Below are 25,188 nucleotides of genomic sequence, written 5' to 3' on the forward strand. Positions count from 1 at the left end.
TTAGAACAAGAGGTAATCTCGGCAAACAGGTTGGAGAGCAACAGATGTACTTATCTATGATAGAACTTCGGAATCGGGAAACCAACCTAAGGATAAGGTCAATACCAGAAGTTGAAGAAGGAAACTTAGCTGAGTTTTTGACCAAAGAGTTTTCCAAGTTTTGGCCTATAGAGGAAAAGGACTTTAAAATTGTGTCAGCTTTTAGGCTTGGAAAATTTGCAAAGAAAGACAAGCCCAGAGACTGTTTGATAACCTTGAGATCGAAGGAGGAAAGGGACAAGATATTGGGTTTACACTACGGAAAGTCACTGGACATTTTGGACAGAAGAGTTGAAATTTATAAAGATATCCCGAAACAACTGTTGGACCTTAGATCTGACTATCTTGAACTGGTCAGATTGTTAAGGAGTAACTCAATCATCTTTAGGTGGGAATTCCCACAGGGATTATCCTTTACCTTCAGAGGGAAGAAGGTTAAAATTAAAACACTTGAAGAGAAAGACAAATTTTTGACCGCCTACGGAGAGGACCTTCAAAAAGGAATTGAAACACCTCCAGGGCCTGGAGCACTTGCTGTACCTTCATCCTTGGAGCCTGAAGACCCAGAGAAAAAGATACCACCCCCAGAAAAATAACAAATCTATCCAGGATGTCTCTGCAACTTCTGAGCTGGAATATTAATGGAGGCAATTCCCCGGAAAAAAGGAGGAAGATATTTCATATATTAAAAAAAGAACAATTGGACATTGTTTGCTTGCAAGAAACTCATGTGACTAGGCTCCATAGAAAAGTGTTAATAAATAAAAGATTAGGCCAGGAATTTATATCTTTGGATCGAGTGAAGAAGAGAGGAGTGGTGATCTATGCAAAGGAGAGCCTGTCACCTAAATTCTTATTTAAAGATGAACATGGAAGAATTTTGGCAATTGAGATACAACATCAAGGAGAGAAGCTTCTGATATTAGGAATCTATGCACCAAATGAGGGGAAATCGGAATTTTACAAGAAGTTGCATGAGTGTATGCTGGATTATCTGGACTATGACAACATCATTATGATGGGCGATATGAATGGGGTCGTATCAACTAACATGGACAAATCACAAAGCCAAAAGGTCACAAAAGATGGCAGACTACCAAAGACTTTCTTTGAACTGACAGACAATATGGACTTGATTGACATCTGGAGGACAAAGAACCCCCTAGGAAGAGAGGGAACATTCTTTTCTGAAGCCCAACTGACATGGACAAGAATCGACCAAATATGGATATCTAGAGGTCTGGCACCTAAGACCAGAAAGATAGAAATCTGCCCAAAGACCTGCTCCGACCATAATGCAGTAAAGATGAGCATGACACTGTTACCAACCGGCTCCTTTAGATGGAAGATGAATGACAATTTGTTTAGAGATCAGGAGATCACTAAGAAGGCCCAAAAAGTTTTGAAAGACTATTTTGAGATAAATCTGAACACTACGGTGGAAAAAAGAATCATCTGGGACGCAAGTAAGGCCGTGATGAGGGGGTTCTTGATACAACAGAATGCTGTAAAGAAAAGGTTACAAAATGAGAAAAAAGATAAGATCTTGGAGAAAATTAAAGAATTTGAGAAGTTAAGATCAAACCCGAAGTCACAGCCGATTCTGAGAGAAATTAAACTTTATCAAGCACAATATTCTAAATTGATAAACCAGGAAATAGAGTGGAAAGTTAAATTAATGAAACAAAAATCATTTGAATCGGCGAATAAATGTGGAAAACTGCTAGCTTGGCAGTTGAAGAAGAGACAGAAACTAAATACAGTCACAAATTTAGAGATTGAAGGAAAAAACATTCAGAACCCTGTGGACATTAGAAAGTGTTTCCAGAGATATTTCAAAAGATTATACACTCAAGGGCCGCAAGACGAGGCCGAGATTAAACAATTTTTGGAAAAAAATGGACTACCAAAATTGTCACAAGAAAATAGATCAATCCTGAACTGTAAAATAACACGACAAGAGATCGAACAAGCCATTCAGAACATGCAATTGGGCAAATCTCCAGGGCCAGATGGGCTGACCTCCAAGTACTATAAGACACTGAAAGATTATCTGATACAACCACTGATGGAGGTTAGCAATGAAATTATGGAGGGGAAGAAGGCGCCGGAATCGTGGAAAGAAGCTTTTATCACATTGATACCAAAATCGGAAGCTGAAAAGACACAACTTAAGAACTACCATCCCATTTCTCTTTTAAATGTGGATTACAAAATATTTGCAGACATTTTAGCAAGTAGACTTAAGAAAATCCTAAATGAAGTAATTCATAAGGACCAGGCAGGCTTTCTCCCAGGTAGACATTTGTTTGCTAACACAAGGAACATTATTGACATCTTGGAACTCTTGCAAACAAATATAAACACAAAAGCAGTGTTAATTTTTATAGATGCGGAGAAGGCCTTTGACAATATTTCTTGGAAATTTATGAAGGGAAATTTGGAAGAGATGGGAGTGGGACGGGGTTTTGAAAATGGGATTGACGCAATTTATTCAGAACAAAAGGCTAAATTGATAGTCAACAATGTGGTAACAGAAGAGTTCAAAATTGAAAAAGGAACACGACAAGGTTGCCCTATTTCCCCTTTGCTATTTATCTCGGTTCTGGAGGTGCTCTTGAATATGATTAGAGGGGACTGGTTGGTGGAAGGAATTCAGCTCGGAGAGAAACAATATAAACTTAAAGCTTTTGCAGATGACTTAGTTTTGACTTTGCAGGAGCCAGAACCTAGTACGAAAAGAGTACTACAACTGATTCAAGATTTTGGTCGGGTGGCGGGATTTAAGTTAAACAAGCAAAAAACTAAAGTATTAGGAAAAAACTTGACAGATATAGAGTCAGAACGGTTTCAGAAAGAGACAGAACTAAATGTGGTTAAAAAAGTAAAATACCTAGGGGTGAACATATCAGCAAAAAATCTGAGTCTATTTAAGGACAATTATGAGAAATGCTGGACAGAAATTAAGAGAGACCTAGACAGTTGGACAAAATTGAAACTTTCCTTGTTAGGCCGAATTGCTGCTGTCAAGATGAATGTATTGCCAAAAATGCTGTTTTTGTTTCAAACACTACAGATTGTGGACAAAACAGAGTGCTTCCGGAAGTGGCAGAGAGATATCTCTAAATTTGTCTGGCAGGGCAAAAAGCCCAGAATCAAGTTTAAGATATTAACAGATGCTAAAGAAAGAGGGGGCTTTGCCCTGCCAGACTTAAGGTTGTACTATGAATCAGCAGCTTTCTGCTTGCTAAAAGACTGGCTACTTCTCGAAGACACTGATGTACTGGATTTGGAAGGCTTTAACAATGCTTTTGGGTGGCATGCATATTTATGGTATGACAAGGTTAAGGTTCACAAGACTTTCAAGAATCATATTGTCAGAAAAGCAGTGTTTAATGTCTGGACAAAATATAAAGACCTATTGGAAAATAAAACTCCAAGGTGGTTTTCACCTTTGGAAGCTAAGGCCCGAAAAAGACTCAATATGGAGGCCAAATGGCCAAAATATTGGGAAATATTAGAAAAAGATGGAGACAATTGGAAATTGCAGAGTTTGGAGAAAATGAAAATGTTTCCTGCTTGGCAGGGGGTTGGACTCGATGGCCCTTGTGGTCTCTTCCAACTCTATGATTCTATGATTCTATGATTCTATGAAAGATAAAGTGCGAGACTGGCTACATTACGCTCAGATTAAAGAGGTTTTTAAAAGTGACAAAAAGCTAGGGTTCCAGGTGGAGAAATCGAAGTTGGAAACGGAATTACTGGAGCCTAAGACTAAGGTGCTTTCAAGAATGTATAACTTGCTGTTAAAATGGAACACACAAGATGAAACGGTCAAATCGGCTATGATAAAGTGGGCACAGGACATTGGGTATAATATTATGTTTGAGGACTGGGAAAGGTTGTGGACCACTGGGTTGAATTTTAGTGCATGTAATGCTTTGAAAGAAAATGTTATGAAAATGATATATAGATGGTACATGACCCCAGTTAAACTTGCAAAAATATACCATTTGTCTGATAACAAATGCTGGAAATGTAAAGGAAATGAAGGAACATTCTTTCACCTCTGGTGGACGTGCCCTAGAGTGAAGGCTTTCTGGGAAATGATATATAATGAGCTGAAAAAGGTATTTAAGTACACCTTCCCTAAGAAACCAGAGGCCTTCCTTCTGGGTATTGTCGGCCAGAGGGTGTTAAAGAAGGACCGAACTTTTTTCCTGTATGCAACAACGGCAGCAAGGATACTCGTCGCCAAGCATTGGAAAACTCAAGATTTACCCACACTGGAAGAATGGCAGATGCAACTGATAGACTATATGGAACTGGCTGAGATGACTGGCAGAATCCGAGACCTGGGAGAGGAAAGGGTTGAAGAAGATTGGAAGAAATTTAAGATTTATTTACAAAAACATTGTAATTTGGTTGAATGTTAAGAAGGATGCTAGATCATAAACAATTTGGCACCACTAACTTAGATGGAATTATGAAGATAAGAGACTTAGGAAAATATAAAGTTCTGGAGAATCATTAGATCATATTTAAATTTATGGGATATAAAATCTAAACAAGGTAATAAATTGCTGGTAAAATTTTATAATGAAGAAAGTGGGAGCGGGAGACGTGAGGGAGTCCAAAGAAGCTATGAAACTATGTTAAGATATATGTTACATTGTTTAATTTCTGCACTGTATCTTGTCCAAAGTCACATAATTGGAAGGAGGTTCTGCTGACATGCCAGTGGTGCTTGCATGGTAAGGTCTAATATTTGAAAATGTGGCTGCAGGTGAGGTACTGAAATAATAGAAACTCAATTCAGTCTTGTATGCTTGTGGCATAATGACATGTATTCTTCCTGACCGGTCTGACAAGCCCCCAGGCTGTTTTTCTGTGCCACCTGCTTCTGGAGCTATTTGAAAGAAAGGGGTTTTAAATTTCTTGTGCGTACAGAACCCCCAGTGCACACGAAAGGGCTGAAATGGAGGAGAGACTTCTTCATGAGCCAATGTATCAGCTGTCAGCCTGCCAAGGTCACAAAAGCCCAGTCAAATCGTTCTGTGGGGGCTTAGTTCTACTGTGGAACCCTTATATTTCAGATAGGTAAAGTTAAAGGGACCCCTGACCGTTAGGTCCAGTCGTGACCGACTCTGGGGTTGCGGCACTCATCTCGCTTTACTGGCTGAGGGAGCCGGCATACAGCTTCCGGGTCATGTGGCCAGCCTGACTAAGCCACTTCTGGCAAACCAGAGCAGTGCACGGAAATGCCGTTTACCTTCCTGCCGGAGTGGTACCTATTTATCTACTTGCACTGGCATGCTTTCGAACTGCTAGGTTGGCAAGAGCAGGGACTGAGCAACGGGAGCTCACCCCGTCGCGGGGATTTGAACCACTGACCTTCTGATCGGCAAGTCCTAGGCTCTGTGGCTTAACCCACAGCGCCACCCGCGTCCCATATTTCAGATAGCTGGTCTAAATAAATCCCCTGCACATAGAAAGCTAGCCTGTCAAGGAGAAGGCTCGTTAGGTTGCATGCAGATTGGAAGCTAGCTCAGTTGGTTAGAGCATGGTGCTGATAACACCAAGGTTGCAGGTTTGATCCCTGTATGGAACAGCTGAATATTCCTGCATCGCAGGGGGTTGGACTAGATGATCCTCAGGGTTCCCTCCCAATCTATGATTCTATGATTCTTCCGTACAGAAAGAAAAAAAAGAAAGTTCCCTGCATCTAGAAAAGTAGGTGCTGTGGAGAAGGGCTCTAGTCTAACATGCATCCACAACATGGCAGAATCCAAGACCTGGGAGAAGAACTGGTGGAGGAAGACTGGAAGAAATTTAAGGACTATCTACAAAAACATTGTAAATTGTATGAATGTTAAGAAAGATGTAAGATTAGCAAAAACATGGCTTCAACAAATTAGGTATAAAGAATATAAATTTAAATTTAATTGGAAGACGAAAAGATAAATTTTGGATAAGTAACATTTTATGATTAAGTTTCAATAAGAGTATGTTAAATCCTAAAATTTGAGATTTTAATATTGGAAAATTATATTATATGAATTAAACCAAGTTAATAATTTGCTGGTAAAATTTATGAGTTTAGAAAGCAGGAACAAGGGTTGTGAGGAAGTCCAAAGATGAATATGAAATGTGGATATTGGAAAAAATTGTGTTATTATCTATGTATTTTATTGTTAAACTAAAATTTAATAAATATTATTAAAAAAATAATAATAATAACATGCATTCACAACATGCTAGTTTCATATATGTAGTGTTCTTTTCCTTCATGGGGTAGCTTTGAATCATGTGAGCGATGACCTGGGATATTTCTAAAATTCTTGTCATAACAGTGCTTTGCCATAGCCTTCTGTCACGGCTCCCTGCTGGTGCCTGGCTTGGGAGAATGGCAGGATATAAAATAAATGTTTGTATTCTATGTTTTGAACATGTTTATGTGTTTTAACCTTGGTGATTTTTTTCTGCTTGTATAGTGGTACCTCGGGTTAAGTACTTATTTCATTCCGGAGGTCTGTTTTTAACCTGAAACTGTTCTTAACCTGAAGCACCACTTTAGCTAATGGGACCTCCTGCTGCCACCACGCCGCCAGAGCATGATTTCTGTTCTCATCCTGAAGCAAAGTTCTTAACCTGAAGCACTATTTCTGGGTTAGCGGAGTCTGTAACCTGAAGCGTATGTAACCCGAGGTACCACTGTAAATCCTTTCTGGTCCTTTTGTAGTGGGAAACAATGCATAAATTGAACCAGAGCAGCGCACGGAAGAGCCGTTTACCTTCCCGCTGGAGCAGTACCTATTTATCTACTTGCACTTTGACGTGCTTTTGAACTGCTAGGTTGGCAGGAGCAGGGACCGAGCAATGGGAGCTCACCCCGTCATGGGGATTCGAACCCCCAACCTTCAGATCAGCAAGCCCAAGGCTCAGTGTTTAGACCACAGCGCCACCTGCATCCCAATGAGGTTGTACATATGGCTATATTCTCATTCTTTTCATGCAATAATTTACCATTCTGGAGGATCATAGGCAGTCCTCAGTACAACGCCACACAAAAATAATCTGGATTTATTTAGGTATATGTAGTCATGGCAAGATGTTGCTGCCTCAGCTTCTAAGCAATTTTATTTATTGGCTGACATCTGTCTGTCTCAGGAGACCATGGAGGAGTGCTCCTTTGGGGTGAAGTCAATCTGTTGGAAGGTTACAGCGCCTTTTTATTCATACAGGGTGTTGAATTGCAGTGTTTATGGCAGTGAAAAACATGATTATTTCATTGCAATTTATTTTTGGACTTATGTATCAACATTGGTTTTGCACACAGAGAAGGCTATAAATAATAAATTGTTTTAATTTGTTGTTTTTAATGATCAAAATCGCTGTTTTGCAATCTTTTATTATCGTGTACTTCATGCATGCTGTTACAACACAAAGGAAGGAAACAATACTAATGAACTGAAGGAATTCAAAGCTCTCTCCAGCTCTGTATGCTGGTTTTTTACTCTTTAAATTATTGTATTTTTATGGTGTTTTTGAAATTGTGCATTTTGGGGAGAGGGGAGACTGCCCGCTGGGTAGCTGTGGGCTGGCGAGGCCCCCTAGATTTAGAGGCCCTAGGCTTCAGCTAGCGGGTGGCGCTGTGGGTAAAACCTCAGCGCCTAGGACTTGCCGATTGCATGGTCGGCGGTTCGAATCCCCGCGGCGGGGTGTGCTCCCATCATTCGGTCGCAGCGCCTGCCAACCTAGCAGTTCGAAAGCACCTCTGGGTGCAAGTAGATAAATAGGGACCACTTACCAGCGGGAAGGTAAACGGTGTTCCGTGTGCTGCGCTGGCTCGCCAGATGCAGCTTGTCACGCTGGCCACGTGACCCGGAAGTGTCTGCGGACAGCGCTGGCTCCCAGCCTCTAGAGTGAGATGAGCGCACAACCCTAGAGTCTGGCAAGACTGGCCCTTACGGGCAGGGGTACCTTTACCTTTACCTTTACCTTTACCTTTACCTTTACCTTTACCTTTACCTTTACCTTTAGGCTTTAGCCTACTTAGCCTATACATAAATCTGGCACTGGTTGTTGTATCATCCGCAGTGACTGCCCTCTAACTACTAAACCACCTTTAGTGTTTCGTTGCTGACATTTAAATCCCTAAACAACTGGGGACCAGTATGCCCAGTAGGTCAATACAGACCAAGCCGATTTATAAGACCTTCCAAAGGGAACTTGCAGGTTATTTCATGATTTTTGCTTTGGGGTTATCCACACTCGCCTTCCCACCAAGCTTTCCAGGCAGGGTCCATGCTATAAAGCTCCATTTCTGAGCACCCATCCCCTTGCTGCAGAGTTTCCCCCATGTAAACCTGTTCTTTACCGCTGAATCGGAACAAAGGGCAATCTGCTGAAAACCTGCATTGCCATTTGTTATACAGTGGTACCTCAGGTTAAGAACTTAATTCATTCTGGAGGTCTGTTCTTAATCTGAAACTGTTCTTAACCTGAAGCACCACTTTAGCTAATGGGGCCTCCTGCTGCCGCTGCGCTGCCGCCACACAATTTCTGTTCTCATCCTGAAGCAAAGTTCTTAACCTGAGGTAATATTTCTGGGTTAGCGGAGTCTATAACCTGAAGCGTCTGTAACCTGAAGCGTATGTAACCTGAAGTACCAATGTAATTCGTTCTGAATCTGTGTTCTTAATCTAAATCTGTTCTTAACCTGAGGTACCACTTTAACTAATGGGGCCTCCAACTGCCGCCACGCAATTTCTGTTCTCATCCTGAAGCAAAGTTCTCAACACGAGGTACTATTTCTGGGTTAGCAGAGTCTGTAACCTGAAGCGTCTGTAATCCGAGGTACCACTGTATTTCAGGTTTTTGCAGGGAATGCTTCAGGCTGGAAAATGGATACAGGGGTGTAGTTGGGTGTGTGTGCCAGGTGACCCCCTTGCAGACGAACCCAGCACAGCCTGGCCCAGCGCTTCTCTTTGCCCGCCAAGGAGTGCGTCGGCTGGCCGGGTTTCCCCCTGCATGGGCAGGCAGGCAGCTCAGCGCGGCCCCACTTTGCTCCAGTGGGGGTAGGGTCACTCTGATGGTGTTGGTGGGAAGGACTGGAGCCCCCCCCCAGCAAAGTGCGAGTGGGTGCCTGTCCAAAGTGCCATCGGCCGAGGTTGCTTAGTCATGGAGTTTTAAAGTGCGAAACTGTGCCTGGAAAGCAGGGGTCAAAAGCTATGTGTGAATAAGCCCTCAGTGACATTGCAAAAACAGGCTTCTTTGGTCATAGCCAACACCATCTGGAATGCCCTCCTTTGCGTAGTTCATGAGGCTTATGCAGTAAGGACCTTTAAACACTTCTTGAAAACATATGTGTATATCCAAACTTTCCTGGACTTTGACTCTTAATTTTTAATTTGCTATTTTTCACACATCCCTGCTTTGCGATATATACAGTGGATGCTTAGATTGCAAACGTGATCTATGTGGGATGCACTTTCCCAACCCGCAGCGTTTGCAACCCACGTCTGTGCATGTGCGGGTTGCGATTCGAGGCTTCTGCGCATGCACAAAGCACAATTTAGTACTTCTGTGCATGCGTGACCGCCGAAAGCCAGAAGTAACCCATTCCGGTATTTCCGGGTTTCGGCGGTCCACAACCCGAAAAAAACTCAACCTGAAGCGGCTGTAACCCGAGGTATGACTGTACTGGAGTCTCTATTTTCAGCTTGTTTATAGGGAATTTTATTGAATGCCTAAAAGATCTGGATATCATCAGGCATGTTGTGAAATTTTGTGTTATGGCAACGAGAACAAGACAGGCCTCAGTGACAGTGATGGCCGAAGAATGAGTACTGATTTCAATCTCTGGAATACAGACATCAGCTGAAGAAGTGCTATTTTTTTGATGTAAATGAGTTTATAGAGAATTTTTAATTCTATTTCTTGATGCGGATGTGGCATATTGTGCTGGTCCCGGGGGGGGGGGGTTACCGTGAGGCGTGGTCAAAGTTTGGTCCTGGGCCGAGGGTCTGGAGACTGTCCACCAAGGGGGAAGCGGGGTCCAAAGCAAGAAGCCGGGCAAGGTCGGGAACTCCGGAAGAACAAATCTGGGTGCTGGCAGAAACAGGTTTCCAATGCCGTTGCTCCCGCAACCTGGGCCTGGGCTGACTGGCCTTTATCTCCTCTGAGGCCAGGGGCAGTCCCGGCCCACAGGTGACCCGCCTCTCCTGGCCTTAAGGCGAGCACTCCTCCTGAGAGCACTTAGTTCCCTCCGCCTCTCTGCCCTGAGCCTCTGCAGCTCAGGAGAGGCTGGAGGGTTACTGGACCCAGAGGCAACCTCACCTTCCCCTGACAGGGCTGGGAGAGGTGAACCTGTAGGCAATGGGTCCTCAATCACCACCAGAGCCAGAGTGGATTCATCTGGTGCCTGCTCCTGAGGATCCGGCACAGGTGCAGGCGCTTCAGATTCAAGGCCCTGCCCCGGCTCAGCTGGCCCTGGAGGCGGGGACTCCTGTGCAGGCTGGGATTCCACAGGTTCAGCCTCTGAATCAGATTCCCAGGCCACCACACATATGTTGTTGTTAACTTTGCTGTCTGGTCTTTGATCACAATTGGACTTCTGTCAAGTATGGGAGTTCCCCTCTCCCTTCTAGTAGCTCACCGATAAGAAGTAATGGGTATTTGGTAGATTTAGTCCTTTTATTACAGCATTATGTTGTAAGGACAAACAGGCAACCCTCTGCAAGGATATCAGTTGCCTACTCTGACTCCTCCTCACTTCCGCAGTAAGAAACGTGCCAACAGGAAGTCCCTCCCCCCTGCTTCTCCTTTGTTCTCTGACACACTCGGACCTCCAAGTTTGGGGAGAGGGAGGGAGTTCCCCCCACTCTTGATTGATGTATTGCCCAGCTGCTCCCTCCCTTCTGGTTGCTTAGCGACTATCTCATAGCTGGGTAGCTCCTCTCTCAACTGTGCAGCTTCTGTGTCTGCCTGTCTCTCTGCTTCTGGAAACACTGGAAGCAGGGGGTGAGGGTGGTGAATATTCCCCCTCCTCTTCTGTTAGGAGCTGATCTCCCTGTGATTGCATTCCCCAATCTTCCGATCCAGACCAGCCCCATACACTGTCCCAATGTGCCTGCACAGCGCTGACCTCTCACTGCCATGCGCCACCTACTCTCCCTCCTGGTAAGCAGCAGTGATGCCACTGCCAAGAGGCCATGTGTGCACAGCCACCCCTCTCACTGACTGCTGCTGCATTTCATTGCTTTCAATAGGTTGCCCATTTGAATGCACACCTCTGTCCATATTTGGATGCAGCGGGACATGTTGTTAATATGTCCCAGTTTTAACATCTCTACAGCTAGACAGCGATGTTAGGGTACAGGTAAAAATGCAACCACAGAGCCTAGGACTTGCCGATCAGAAGGTCGGCAGTTCGAATCCCTGCGACGGGATGAGCTCCCGTTGCTCAGTCCCTGCTCCTGCCAACCTAGCAGTTCAAAAGCATGTCAAACTGCAAGTAGATAAATAGGTACCGCTCCAGCGGGAAGGTAAACGGTGTTTCCGTGCGCTGCTCTGGTTCGCCAGAAGCGGCTTAGTCATGCTGGCCACATGACCCGGAAGCTATACGCTGGCTCCCTCAGCCAATAAAGCGAGATGAGCGCCGCAACCCCAGAGTCGGTCATGACTGGACCTAATGGTCAGGGGTCCCTTTACCTTTTACTAAAAATGCAACATATGAATGAAACCAAGAAGTATTTGCTCCTGTTCTATAGGTAGAGCATGAGACTCTTCATCTCAGGGTTATGGATTTGAGCCCCACATTGGATGGAAGATTCCTACATTGCATAATGTTGCACTAGATGACCCTTGTTGTCTCTTCCAACTCTATAAATCTACGATTGTACAACAGCATCCCTTTCCAGAAATAGCTGAAGACATTTTTTGTTCTGACAAGCTTTACCAACTGGATAAATAGGTCTCTGACATGGGGCATTTCCATTTATTGTTTCGCTATTCATTTGCTGTAATTTTCTGTGCTGTTTAAACTTCTTTTTTTAAATACTTGTTTCTATTATACCACGTACATCACCTTGAGACATATATGTGGAATGTGATTAATTGATTAATAAAAATAATACCATGGCTGTTTGGATACACAGGCATTGTACAAATACATTCACCAGAGAGCTGGGATCGGCTGCAGTTTTCTATAAAGTGTACCATTGGTTGGAAACCCTAATTTTGAATCATGGGATGTTTTGGCGAGTCGTATATTCTTAGTTCCTAATAGGAATTCCACAAGTAAGCATGGGGGGGGGGGAGAGAGAGAGGGATGAAATCACTTTTATTATTACCATTTGTTTGTTTGTTTGTTGTTGTTGTTTATTGGCTGTGATTCCATTTGAAAAGAACATTGTACCATTGAACCCACATCATGCAGGAAAAGGTAGCAGGCAGATTACAAACAGAATTTACATTCACAAAGTCTCTACTTGAAGTCACCTTCTGGCTGGTTCCGAAGGTGCTGCATGCATTCCGAAGAGGGAAAAAAAGAGCATTTTGTTGGTTTGTTTCATTTCACTTATTAGAAAATGCCCATCTAGTTAGTGTTCTGCGCTTTTTTATTATTAGTATTATTAGTATTACGCGAGTGTGAAAACAAGCATTGTTTAAAAAGACATTTACTGAAAGATGTTGCTGACTGAGCACATAGAACCGGAATCTTGGTTAACACAGAATAAAACGGATACAGGTAAACGGGTTCAGAGAGATACATAGGACATTACATTCAGATCACAACAATGGAATTCCTAACAACAATTGGTTCTAAGAGCCTGTTCGATTGATGTACTGAACATCACTGGTATTTTGAAGGACTGGGCAGATGGAAACTAAGCTAACATATTGTACCGGAAACATAGACAGAGAAATGCCGAAGGGATTTAGCACACAATGCAAAGTTTGTTCGTTGGTTCGTTTAAAACACAGAATAGCATTCGTAATGAATATTGCAGTCTGATTTCATATGGCTTTCTCTAAAGATATATGCATGAAGCTCAATGCCAAACTCACTCGTAATCACCTGGCTTCCCCCGGAAGCGAAGGCCTTTTGATTAATGCTGCTTTAATTTATTGATTGTTTAAAAATAAAACAGAAAGGCTTTGGGAGAGGGAGGTGAACAAAATGCAGAAACGGGGAACTTGCCGAAGCTTTCCATATCAATACAAACTATTTTTTTCTTAAGGAAAAAAAAGAAACCCATATACCTGAGATTGAACATATTGTGATTTAATTCTTTTTAATAATAATAATAATAATAATAATAATAATAATAATAATAATGCTGTGGAAGGAGAAAGAGATATTCAGAACCCAAGCAAAGAATCACACTTCTCTTTGGTGTTGGCTTGTGCCCATCAAGTTCCCGAGTGCTAGGTGTTAGTGTTTTATTAGTGGTCCTCAACTCCATAGATACCAGAAGCAAAGAACTGAGGGGTTGTGCCGACATTTCATTTCAGGGAAGGGAAGTGCCCATTGTGACTGTGTTGACAGCAGTTTAGGCACTTTGGAGGCCAGGGACCTTAAAGTTGTAGAGCACTGCTCCTGGCCATTGATTCAGGGCCGATCTGGTCAGCCAAACCAGGTGGCAAGAGTTCTTCTTGGAATGTACCAGTTCATATTTCAACAGGTGATGGGAGAATCTCATTTCTGAATACAACCCCATCTCAAAAAATAAAAAAATAAAATCCTTGCATGCTGAAAAGCAGCACATCAAGAAGATTGTCTGGCTAGAACCTTTCTGCCTGGAGTGCTAGGTTTGGATGTGCAAGGGCTTTCTCCTAACGTTAGAGAACATTCATAACTTTGAGAAGCTACCTGCTGCCTGAAATGGAACAAGCCAGGAAAAAAATACTACTATGCGATTCCAGTGGCTTCAATCCCATCTATAGAAACATCATTGGAGAGAAATTCACTCGCTCTGCTTTTAGCAGAATAGCATGCCTGCCTCTATTCTTAGAAAAATAAAATATTTAAATATATGTCTCTGTTAATGGGCCAGAATCAGGGGTACACCTCATATAGAACTATTTCTGTTTCTTCATGTTTATAGCTGCAGTTTGAACTCCACTAAACCTGGAGTAGCAAACCCCATTGCATGGGGTTTACTTTTGAGTAGATATGGTTAGTATTGCAGCCTTAATCTCCTTTTTTGGGCCACAGTCAAGCAGGTGCATATGGCCAGCATGCAGAATGGAAGCTGCAAAGCTGGCCGTAGGGTAAATCAGTTGCCCAACTGCTCTTCTGCAAGGTGGGACACTGTGGACTGAAAAGAGATTGGTATTTCTTGGATCAGCCAGAGAAAAGCATTGCTATGGACAGAACCAGCTGGAAGGCATACCGAGTGAACTCAATATTCAGCAAGGGCAGATTTTGTGTGAACTGGTCCTTAATAGGGAAAACCTTGCCTAAGTGGTTGTAGATAGACAATACACTGGTTCATGGTTGATGAAAGAATAAAGATTCCTTTGCCCAAACAGCCAAAGGCTCAGTCACTATGAGAATTTGAATAAGAGCACACCCCACATTTACAGATTCTAATAGGTATAAGAGGAATCACTTTCCCCCAGAGAACCCTGGGAATCTCAGTTCTGTGAGCAGGGTTAGCGGAAGCGAAGGAAGCACTGTCAGGGAATGTTCATCACCTTTACCAGACTTCATTTCCCAGGATTCTTTGGAGGAAACCAGACCAGTGACATTGGCACATGCCAACAGAAAGCTCATATTCATGCTATAGATGAGGTTTCAGAAACCTGCGGCCTCAACTTGAGACCTGGCATTTGGGAAAGAAAGTGGTAGGACATCTCAGCAGCCTTTTGCTGGCATGGAGGGGTGAGTAAGACAACACAGTGAGGGAATGCAGACACCCTAAATCTCGTTACACTACCAGTTCACTGAAAATGAAATGTTTACTTCAGGTTTCATGACAAGCCCACTTTCCTCTCATAAGGTTATCTGGTGGGGCTTTCCTTTTGACCAGAAATGCTGGCCACCAGAAACAGTGTTCTCAGTTTGGAACACCTGGCCCAGAAGCCACATTCAACCTGCTCCCTTACTGCTTTAAGAAGATGGCAGAGAAGCAAACGCTTTCAGAGGGTGTTTGTGGCCCTGTGAAGACCAGGAATGTTAGATGTATTGTATTTGTATCTGCTGTTGATTCTTCTCTTATTCTCTATACTTGTAGGGTTTTGTTTTTTTAAAAAAAAAATTAAAATAATTAAAGTATAAGTTTGTTTTGTAAGGGTTTCAGTATGTCATAAACCACCTGTCTTTGAACCTTAGATGGGGCATATGTTTTATAAATGCAAAAATTGTGACCTTACCCCCAAACTGCTGGGATTCAAGGGAAAACATACCTAGTATTATCTGTGGAAATATGAAGGTAAGGTTATTGTTGTTTTCAAAAAATAACAAAATTCTAAACTGGATTAAGCAATGTGCTCTAAGTCAGTTTTTTAAACATTGATCTAGATGGGGCTTCAGAATGGAGTTGTTCTGCCTGGACATAGCATATCCTTAAAATTTCTTTTCTGGCATTATGGATATATAACGATAGTCAACATTTTGGAAATTAATCTGTCGTTGTACAATAGGTATGGCCAATATGCCAAACTAGAACGCAGCAAAGCAATGAACAACACCCCACACCTGCCACCCCACACCTTAGGATGCTGGGTGCTAATAAATCTTATTTTTAAAACACACACACATTCAATATGACTGCTCATTTCATCAGCTGGTCTTGCCACTGTCTGGCGAAACTGACTTAGTGCTTGGCTGATTTCCAACTGAGCTTTAATTCTGGGGCCAATGCAGATTTGGCCATTCAGACTGGGAAACTTTCAATAACAGGACTGAGCTTCACAAGTTGCAGGCTCACATTATATATCTGTTGTTAGATTGGAATACAGGTGGGGAATTTGAATATTTAAAGGCATTTTCTGGCTCAACCCCTGTTGCTCCATCCTTACCCCCCTCTACCCATGAGCACTGGACTCCCTGTGTGATTCTAAATCATGGGGGGAACCGATCTGTGCACAGCTAGACCCCTGCTCCAGACCTTCAGCCTCAATGCAAGTAGAAGCAGCCCTTTGGAAATGTGAGAGTGAGCGTGGGGCCAATGAGGGCGACACCCATTATTCTGGTGGGCCGTAATGCCAGAAGATTTCTATTCAACCATTCAGGTTGGAATTCAATTCAGTCACAAAATTCCATCTGCAGAAGCGTATCAGCTTGCAAAATTGAATGATCCTCTTCCCACTGTGTGTCATTCTGGGGGTTCTCCTTACACCATCCCAGACAATTTAGGGGGCAAGGAAAGTACACACAGGGAGGAGGGGGGAAAGCCTCAATGCACAAGTTGAAGCCCCCTATCAATCTCCCACTTCCTTGGCTACCAGTAGAGGTATAGCTAGACCAGCGACAAACAGGCTTTTCACACGGTCCTGCTGACCATGTGTTTCAGCTCCAATTCCAGGATCAGACCTGGGAATGTTACACACAGAAAACAATGAACACTGAGTTCCACCACACTAGCAAGGTAACCTCAGTTCTGGCCCTGGGACAGAATAAATGCCGGAGTGCAGAAGCTGATCTCGTGAAGTATCTAGAAAGCCAACAGTATCTAGAAAGCAAAAGCACCAAGAGAGAATCTCCCTGCACCTGCTTAACACTTTTGGCTCATCTAGTTCCATATTGCCTTCTTGGCTAAGCAAGAGCTATCCCAGATCTCAAACAGAACCCCCCCCCAATCCCTCTGGGATTTCTTACCTCTGCAGTATTGCTACGCCAGTGAACTATGGCCCTTCTCTGATTTGGGATAGGAGCCAGCGTTTTCAAACTTCAGTTTCCCAGGTGAAAAATTGGCCATTGTCATTGGACAAAGGCTCATACCCATTTATTTTCTGAAGAGGGTACGAAGAAGGATGCCTATCACAAGCCAATACAAAGCAGAGAAGCCTCATATCTACATTTTAATAATAGTTTAAGTGACCAGTACCCACCAACTTGGAGCAGGTTCGCTTTGAAATGAACAACAGGGTGGAATATTGTAGTGTGCACTTCTCCTGCTCCCAGTCTCTCTGTTAAATAAAGCATTAGAGGTGTGCTTTCGTTTTTTAAGACCTTGGAAATTCAGCCAAGGGACCCTCTGTATCTCCAAGGAAGCATGGTTCCTTTAGCCCTCCCCATCTGGCCATGAAAAACAACTTGAGGGCTTCAACGTGAGTTGACTGGATAGTGCAGACGATCCAAGTGTCTCCAAACAAGCTGGAGACTTTATAGATTAGAGGAAATGTACTGGCCGACTTTTGTTAAGCTAGAAAGGGAAGGCAGAACATTGCAAGCCAAAACTGTAGTTCTATATTCACTTACCTGGGAGGAGTAAGTTTCTCCATACTAAAAGTGCCTTCATTGGAGATTTTTAAGCAGAGGTTGGACGGCCACCTGCTATGGTGGCTTTAGTTGTGATTTCTGCATTGCAGGGGGGTTGGATTAGATGACCCTCGAGGTCACTTCCAACTCCACAATTCTCTGATATTCTGATTTACTTCTGACAGGCATACATAGGATTGTGCTGTCAAGAAACTTCCTCGCTAGCTTCCTATTATGGCTGTTTTCAAGGCTACAAGACCCTTGCCTAGAAGATTCTGAGGCACGTAGATGCTTTCTTATAAAGTGCAGTTGAATGCAGCTCTTCCACTGACATCTGGGCTGGAATTATGGGCAGTGAATGGTCCAGTTTCGACATTATCTCTTATCAGTGATGAGGAATAATGGGAATAGCAGAAAACAAGCATGTGTTTCCATTTCAGCTGGGCTGGAGACACCCTACAAGGGCAGGGCTTTGCCGAATATCCTCCCATTTCCATTTGGGGGCCAAAAGTAGTGATTTGTGGAGGCTGAAATATTTGTTCCAAAGCAGCGGTTGTGAATATATTAATGGCCCTCATTGTTTTTGACACTGGCCATTGTTCCCTTAGCTGCTCTGCTTATCTGCCACTTCCACCTGCCTCTATCGCCTTCTGGGGTTAGTCAGGCTGGTCACTGGAACAATGCCCTATTGCTATGTAGCCAATCACACTTGGCATTTTGGTGGCATCGCTGAGGACAAATCTAAGAGAGGAATGTTGCTTAGATTAATCATGGAAGTGATCCCAGCCAATCAAACATCTCCCAGGGAACATGGCAATATTACTACATTATGCAGCAGATCAGTTTTGTCTATGTGGTGATGTTGCTGAGGGCAAACCAAGTCAGTTGGAAGAGAGAAGGAGGGTGGGCAATGTTACTGGACAGGGGAAGAATTTCACAGACATTGCCCCGCCCCCATCACCCAAAAGAGGAAGGTGGTTCTATCCAAAAACAGTGAGTACTTTCAACTTAGACCTATAAAGGGGCATCCTAATGGGTGCCTTGATTCTGTTAATTACAAATTCAATAAAGAGGGGTGTGTGTGTGTGTGTGCATGTGTGTGTGCACGCACACCACCTATCATTCACTGTGGGTGAACCCTCCCTCTTGCTGGGAGACGAAAACGAGCATGCTGTAGTCCCTTTCCTCTGCTTAATGTACACCTGCCTCTGTTTAACATACGCAGAACTATGGCTTTATAATAATAAAAAGTTGTGTAGACTGCAGCTCATTCATCTTTACATCCACTTAGAGGCATCGACTAGATGTGAATATGTACAAATTAAGGGATGGATGGGAGAGGGAGGAGGGTGTGGGTCGGGGTGGGGCTTGAGTAAATGGCAAGGGGCTGGAGCTGTGGGTGGGGAGAGGTTGCGTGATGTGTGGCAAGTATAAATTCCCCATTTGGTCAATGGGAAATCCATTTCCTTTACTGTCCACGGACAGACTGGCAGTCTGTAGCCATTTACTTCTTGAACATGTCCTGGAGGGGACCAGGCAGGTATTTGATAACGGTGTCTAGAATGCTCTCCTCTTCCTCCTCGTCCTCGTCGCCACAGCCAGGGGGGATGGCCTTTTTTGGACGTGTCAGACTCCCTTCGGCATTGGCTTCCAGAGCAGCCTGGGCTTCTGCTTCTCTTTCTTCCTTCTTCTTTATTCCGTACTGCATCAGGGAATAGGGGAGAGGATTGCAGGGAAGTAAGGAGAGGGAGGGAGGGAAGGAAGGAAGGAAAAAAAAACACAATTTTGTCACTCTCACAGCTAACACCAGGAATTAAAGCAGGAGAGGATGCCGTACCGAATGTTAATATTTGCTTCTTGCAAAGATCTCATCTCTGCCATGGCCTGTTGGTGGTCAATATTGCTGAGCCTTTAAATCAAACAGCCTCTTTAAAATGTCAGGCCAGCCTTGAATGACAAAGCTGACGAAAGAGGCATGACCCCTAAAAATCAAGGAACATTTATATAAAGAAACAAATCCTTCTTAATCCCCTGCTCGGTTGCACAAAAGTTGAATACAGAAGACTGGGGGGGGGGGGAGTCCCAACCCAACTGGTAATTTACTGAGTGGATTTTCAACCATATGGAATGCTTCTCTGTGGCTGCTCTGGGGAAGAATTATTCATCACACACTCTCCAAGTTGCCTTGGGTAGATGAATGTCTGAAGGGCTGATCATGAAGAAGGTGGAGCAGACTTGCCCTCTGTCACTTCAGAGGGAAGGACTATGGCAAGAAATAAGCTACATTTTAGGAGAGCTGTTCTGACAGGAAGAGCAGTTTGATGTAGAACGGGCAGCCTTGGGGAGGCAGGGAGCTTTTTCTTCACTGGAGATACCTAACACCAACTCCTCCGTCACCTGTCAGGGACACTGTAGGTGTATCCTAAAGCATGGGTTCTGCATGGCATAGGGAATTGGGTTAGATATGCCCAAGATACCTTCAAACTCTAAAATTTAAGCTTCACCAACCTGGTCCCCTCCAGATGTGTTGAACTATGATTCCTACAAGCCCCGTGCTGAGTGGAACTGATGAGAGCTGTGTTCCAAAACATCTGGAGGACACTAGGTTGGCAAAGACAGCTATACTGTAGTTTGGTGTCTACCAGCTCCATCTGGTACACAGGCTGAGACCCTACCTACCCGCAGACTGTCTCGCCAGAGTGGCACATGCTCTAGTTATCTCCTGCTTGGACTACTGCAACATGCTCTACATGGGGCTACCTTTGAAGGTGACCCAGAAACTACAACTAATCCAGAATGTGGCAGCTAGACTGGTGGCTGGGAGTGGCCGCCGAGACCACATAACGCCAGTCCTAAAAGACTGACACTGGCTCCCAGTACGTTTCTGAGCACAATTCAAAGTGTTGATGCTGACCTTTAAAGCCCTAAATGGCCTCGGCCCTGTGTACCTGAAGGAGCGTCTTAGCCCCCATCGTTTTACCCGGACACTGAGGTCCAGCTCCAAGGGCCTTCTGGTGGTTCCCTCACTGCAAGAAGTGAGGTTACAGGGAACCAGGAAGAGGACCTTCTCAGTAGTGGCATCTGCCCTGCAGAATCCCCTCCCGTCAGATGTCAAGGAAATAAACAGCTATGTGACTTTTAGAAGACATCTGAAGGCAGCCCTGTTTAGGGATGTTTTTAAGGCTTGATGTTTTATTGTGTTTTAATATTCTGTTGGGAGCCACCCAGAGTGGCTGGGGAAACCCAGCCAGATGGACGGGGAATATATAAGTTGTTGTTGTTGTTGTTGTTGTTGTTGTTGTTGTTGTTGTTGTTGTTCTACCAGTGTTGGGTGGTAAAATCAAAGTTTGACAATTATGCTAGATTTTAACTTTGGGTATGAGCAGTTGAGAATTTCCAGCCCCATTTGAGCCCACAGCTAGGGTTGGGAAAGACTCCCTGTTTGAAACCTTGGAGAGCTAGTGTAGACCGTACAAATGTAGATGGACCAACGGTCTGACTTTGCAGCTTCCTGTGTCCTTATGTAACAGCTTCTGTACTTTCATCATTATATAAAAAGGGAAATGCTGTAGGGTATGTTAAGCCTGGAAAAGAGACTGAGAGGAGATTTGAAAGCCACCTTCAAATATCTCAAGGACTGTCACAAGGAAGATGGAGCAAGCTTGTTCTTTACTGCTCCAGACGGTAGGACCCAAACCAGTGGGTTCAAATTACAAGAAAGGAGATTCCGACTAAATATCAGGAAGAACTTTGTGACAGTAAGAGCTGTTCAACAGTGGAACAGACTCCCTTGGAAGGTGGTGGACTCTCCTTCCTTGCAGGTTTTTAAGAAGAGGTTAAATGGCCATCTGTCATGGATGCTTTAGTTGAGATTCCTGCAGTGCAATGGGTTGGACTAGATTACCCCCAGGTTCCCTTCCAACTCTACAGTTTATGATTCTATGTAGCTGTTGCATAATAAAATGTTGGCATATTTTTTAAAAAGGACTCCCTAGAAATAAACAGTCTAGCATTTAAAAAATGAAATCAGTTAGCAATCCAGATCCCTTCAGCTCAGACTTACGTGAAAATCTATAGCTAGGGAAATGACCTGCTTTTGGCCACTCCAAGCCATTTCAGTTATGCTGAATTAAGAAGGCACTTCACGAGCGAAAGGGCACAGAGGGTGTCAGATTATCTCCTGCAAAAGAACTCATCCATCTGATCCAAAAGTAATTGCTTTGTCCGAATGATCCCCACCTTCCCTTTCACTTTTGCATTCTAATTAAGCCACGTGCTGGAATCAAGATGAAATTCAATATACATGATTCGCGGGGTAACTGGTATGGACAAACTCTCCGCAAAAGCTAGCAAAACACTCGACGAGAATGAGCAGCTTCAAAAAGAAAAAAAGAAAATTACATGGGATTTACAAAGGGATCAAAGGATTATCCTGGGACAAACTCTTCAGTGTTTTCCCTGGACTGACTATTGTAAGTTGCAGGTGCTCTTTTGACAGCTGGTCTGCTGTAACTGCCTCCCGCATTAATGTGACCAGCCAAGTGTCAATAACTCAACTCCACTTTTTCATAAACTCCACCGGGGAACAAGGTACACTCAACATGACTCCAGTTCCTCTGAGACCCTTCTTTGTGTTCCTCCTCCACTAGAGCTCTGGATAATAATAATAATAATAATAATAATTTATTATTTGTACCCCGCCCATCTGGCTGGCAACATGAGAATGGGCCTTTTCTGCAGTGGCCCCCCATTTGTAGAATGCCCTCCCCAGGGAGGTTCGGCTGGTGCCTTCATAATACTTCATAATAGTTTAGGTGCCAGAAGAAGACATTCCTCTTCAACCAGGCCTTTGACTGCTTAACATTCGATGCCCTTTTAAATGTATTGTGGCAAGGGGCTTATTGGTTTGTTTCTGTTTTTATTTTTATTATGTATTTTGCACTCTTTATATGTCATTCTACATTGTGAACCACCCTGAGATCTGCAGGAAAAGGGTGGTATACCAATATTATTATTATTATTATTATTAGCCAAGAGGAGTGCCAGAATAGCTCCACTGGCAAGTTTGCACCCCTCTGTGATTCTTCTTCTTCATCATCATCATCATTGTATTTGCACCCTGCCCTTCTAACCGGGCTGCCAATAAACTCCTTGCTACTTAATAAACAATTTCCTACTGTTTTCTTTTTCTGTTCTTTTTAATCCCTTCCTTGTTCCAGGCAGAGCAGTTGAGCGGCTGAGTCACAGAGGGGTGCAAACTCACCAGTGGAGCTCTTCTGGCACTCCTCTTAGTGCCGTCCTCCCCATAGCCTCTCCTACCCTCTTCTCCTTCCTGGTAAGCAGCAAGCGACTCTGTCATTGGGAAAGCAACGCTGGCAAAGTGCTTATTGAGCTGTGCCGAAAATAACCAAATAAGGCCCAGCATGCCCTGCCTTTCCCCAACTCTCTGACCAGGCCCTTGGGATGCAGGTGGCGCTGTGGGTTAAACCACAAAGCCTACGACTTGCCGATCAGAAGGTCAGCGGTTCAAATCCCTGGGACGGGGTGAGATCCCGTTGCTCGGTCCCTGCTCCTGCCAACCTAGCAGTTTGAAAGCACGTCAAAGTGCAAGTAGATAAATAGGTACTGCTCCAGCGGGAAGGTAAACAGCGTTTCCGTGCGCTGTTCTGGTTCACCAGAAGCAGCTTAGTCATGCTGGCCACATGACCCGGAAGCTGTACGCCGGCTCCCTCGGCCAATAAAGCGAGATGAGCACCGCAATCCCAGGTCGGTCACAACTGGATCTAACAGTCAGGGGTCCCTTTACCTTTACCTGACCAGGCCCCCTGAGCCCTCATTCTCACTTTGACCCCTAGTGATCACCATCCTTGACCTTGCATAAGGCTCACAGGATTACCAAGGGGCAACGCTACAATGGATCAACAGCCAAGTGGTTGCGTGGCTCTCAGTACATTACAGTGTTGCCAAGGGGTAAGCCCACCAATGTGGGGGTCAGTGTAGGCAGAGCTGGGCAAGAGGGACCAGTGACCTGACTCGGTTTAAGGCAGCTAATATGTTCCTATGGTAAGAAATGATTCTGTTTTGCTCTTTTGGTTCATTTCCCCAGTACTCCTTGCTTTCCTTCCACCATCCAAATGACCCTAACCTGTTCCCTGCTAAGGTTCTTCCTACTGTGATTACAGATTTTGGCAAACCACACGGGTATTGTTGGGACTTGAAATAAATTGACACAGCCAGCTGGATGTCGGTGCTGACCTTTAGTGCCACATGCCCTGGAACACAAATGCTCACTGGCATATGGGGATGTTTAAAGGGGTGGGGAGGGGATCGGCTTTGGAGAAAGGAGCTCTTTCAACAAGAAATTCATCTTTCATTGATAATCAGCTGGCATCAACTACCCCAGATAAAGGGAGCGGGGAAGCAACACCTTCATTGCTCTGTTTTGATTGCAATTTGATATGTATTGTATAACCATCTGGAGCACTTTCATTTGTAGCTACATTCTGTGGACTTCCTGACAAGACAGAAGTACTGTTTTTGGGGGACGGGGGCAGGCTGGTGTGGAGGACTCCCTGGTCGTGAATGGGGTAACTGTGCCCCTGAAGGACCAGGTGCGCAGCCTAGTAGTTATTTTGGACTCACAGCTGTCCATGGAGGCGCAGGTCAGTTCTGTGTACAAGGCAGCTGTCTACCAGCTCCATCTGCTACACAGGTTGAGACCCTACCTATCCGCGAACTGTCTCACCAGAGTGGTGCATGCTCTAGTTATCTCCCGCTTGGACTACTGCAATGTGCTCTACGTGGGGCTACCTTTGAAGGTGACCCGGAAACTACAACTAATCCAGAATGCGGCAGCTAAACTGGTGACTGGGGGCGGCCACCGAGACCACATAACACCGATCTTGAAAGACCTACATTGGCTCCTAGTACGTTTCCGAGCACAATTCAAAATGTTGGTGTTGACCTTTAAAGCCGTAAATGGCCTCAGCCCAGTATACCTGAAGGAGCATCTCCACCCCCATCGTTCTACCCAGACTCTGAGGTCCAGCACCGAGGGCCTTCTGGCGGTTCCCTCATTGCAAGAAGCAAAGCTACAGGGAACCAGGCAGAGGGCCTTCTCGGTAGTGGCGCCTGCCCTGCAGAACGCCCTCCCATCAGATGTCAAAGAGATAAACAACTACCTGACATTCAGAAGACATCTGAAGGCAGCCCTGTTCAGGGAAGTTTTTAATGTGTGACATCTTAGTGTATTTTTGGTCTTTGTGGAAGCCGCCCAGAGTGGCTACGGAAACCCAGCCAGATGGGCGCGGTACAAAGAATAAATTATTATTATTCCTCTGACGTTATGGCTTTCCTTTGCAGGAGTGTACACATGCAAGGGATGTACACTGATTCCTCAAAATCTGATTTCTGGGCTTGATTTGTAGTTCTGGATTGGACCTGATTCAGACCAGATCAATCTGAACATCCTCTGGTCTGCCCCAGATAACAAAATACAAATATTTGGAAATCGGTTTGATTTGCATTGGGAAACCAAAATAACCATACCTTTCTTGTTTTCTACCAAATCTGCAGGCATGCCAGCCCCTACAAAATTGTAACACTGCAAAATTATAGACAGGAAGCTCCAGGGTTGTTGTTTTGAAAAAAAGAGAGACTGTACTGCGCTGATGTTTGTAATATTACACAATATTTGTGCAGCTTGTACGCTTGAA

General features: G+C 44.1%; 1 protein-coding gene and 1 long non-coding RNA gene across 3 annotated transcripts in view; one reads left to right on the top strand and one right to left on the bottom strand.

The window, feature by feature from the left end:
- Positions 1–10,693: 10,693 nt before the first annotated feature.
- LOC307206555 lies at positions 10,694–17,737 on the top strand. Its single transcript, XR_013834333.1, has 2 exons — positions 10,694–15,994; positions 16,089–17,737. It is a non-coding gene; the product is annotated as an uncharacterized lncRNA (long non-coding RNA).
- CPLX1 (complexin 1) overlaps positions 12,673–25,188 on the bottom strand; it is a 161,578-nt gene continuing 149,062 nt past the window's right edge. For both annotated transcript variants that reach the window (XM_079959876.1, XM_079959877.1), the window contains exon 4: positions 12,673–19,175. In XM_079959876.1, coding sequence (XP_079816002.1) covers positions 18,978–19,175 — 198 coding nt within the window. In that variant the 3' untranslated portion in view covers positions 12,673–18,977. The remainder of the gene's footprint in view (positions 19,176–25,188) is intronic.

Source organism: Podarcis cretensis (genome assembly GCF_951804945.1).
Source record: "Podarcis cretensis genome assembly, chromosome: 17".
Lineage (NCBI taxonomy): Eukaryota > Metazoa > Chordata > Lepidosauria > Squamata > Lacertidae > Podarcis > Podarcis cretensis.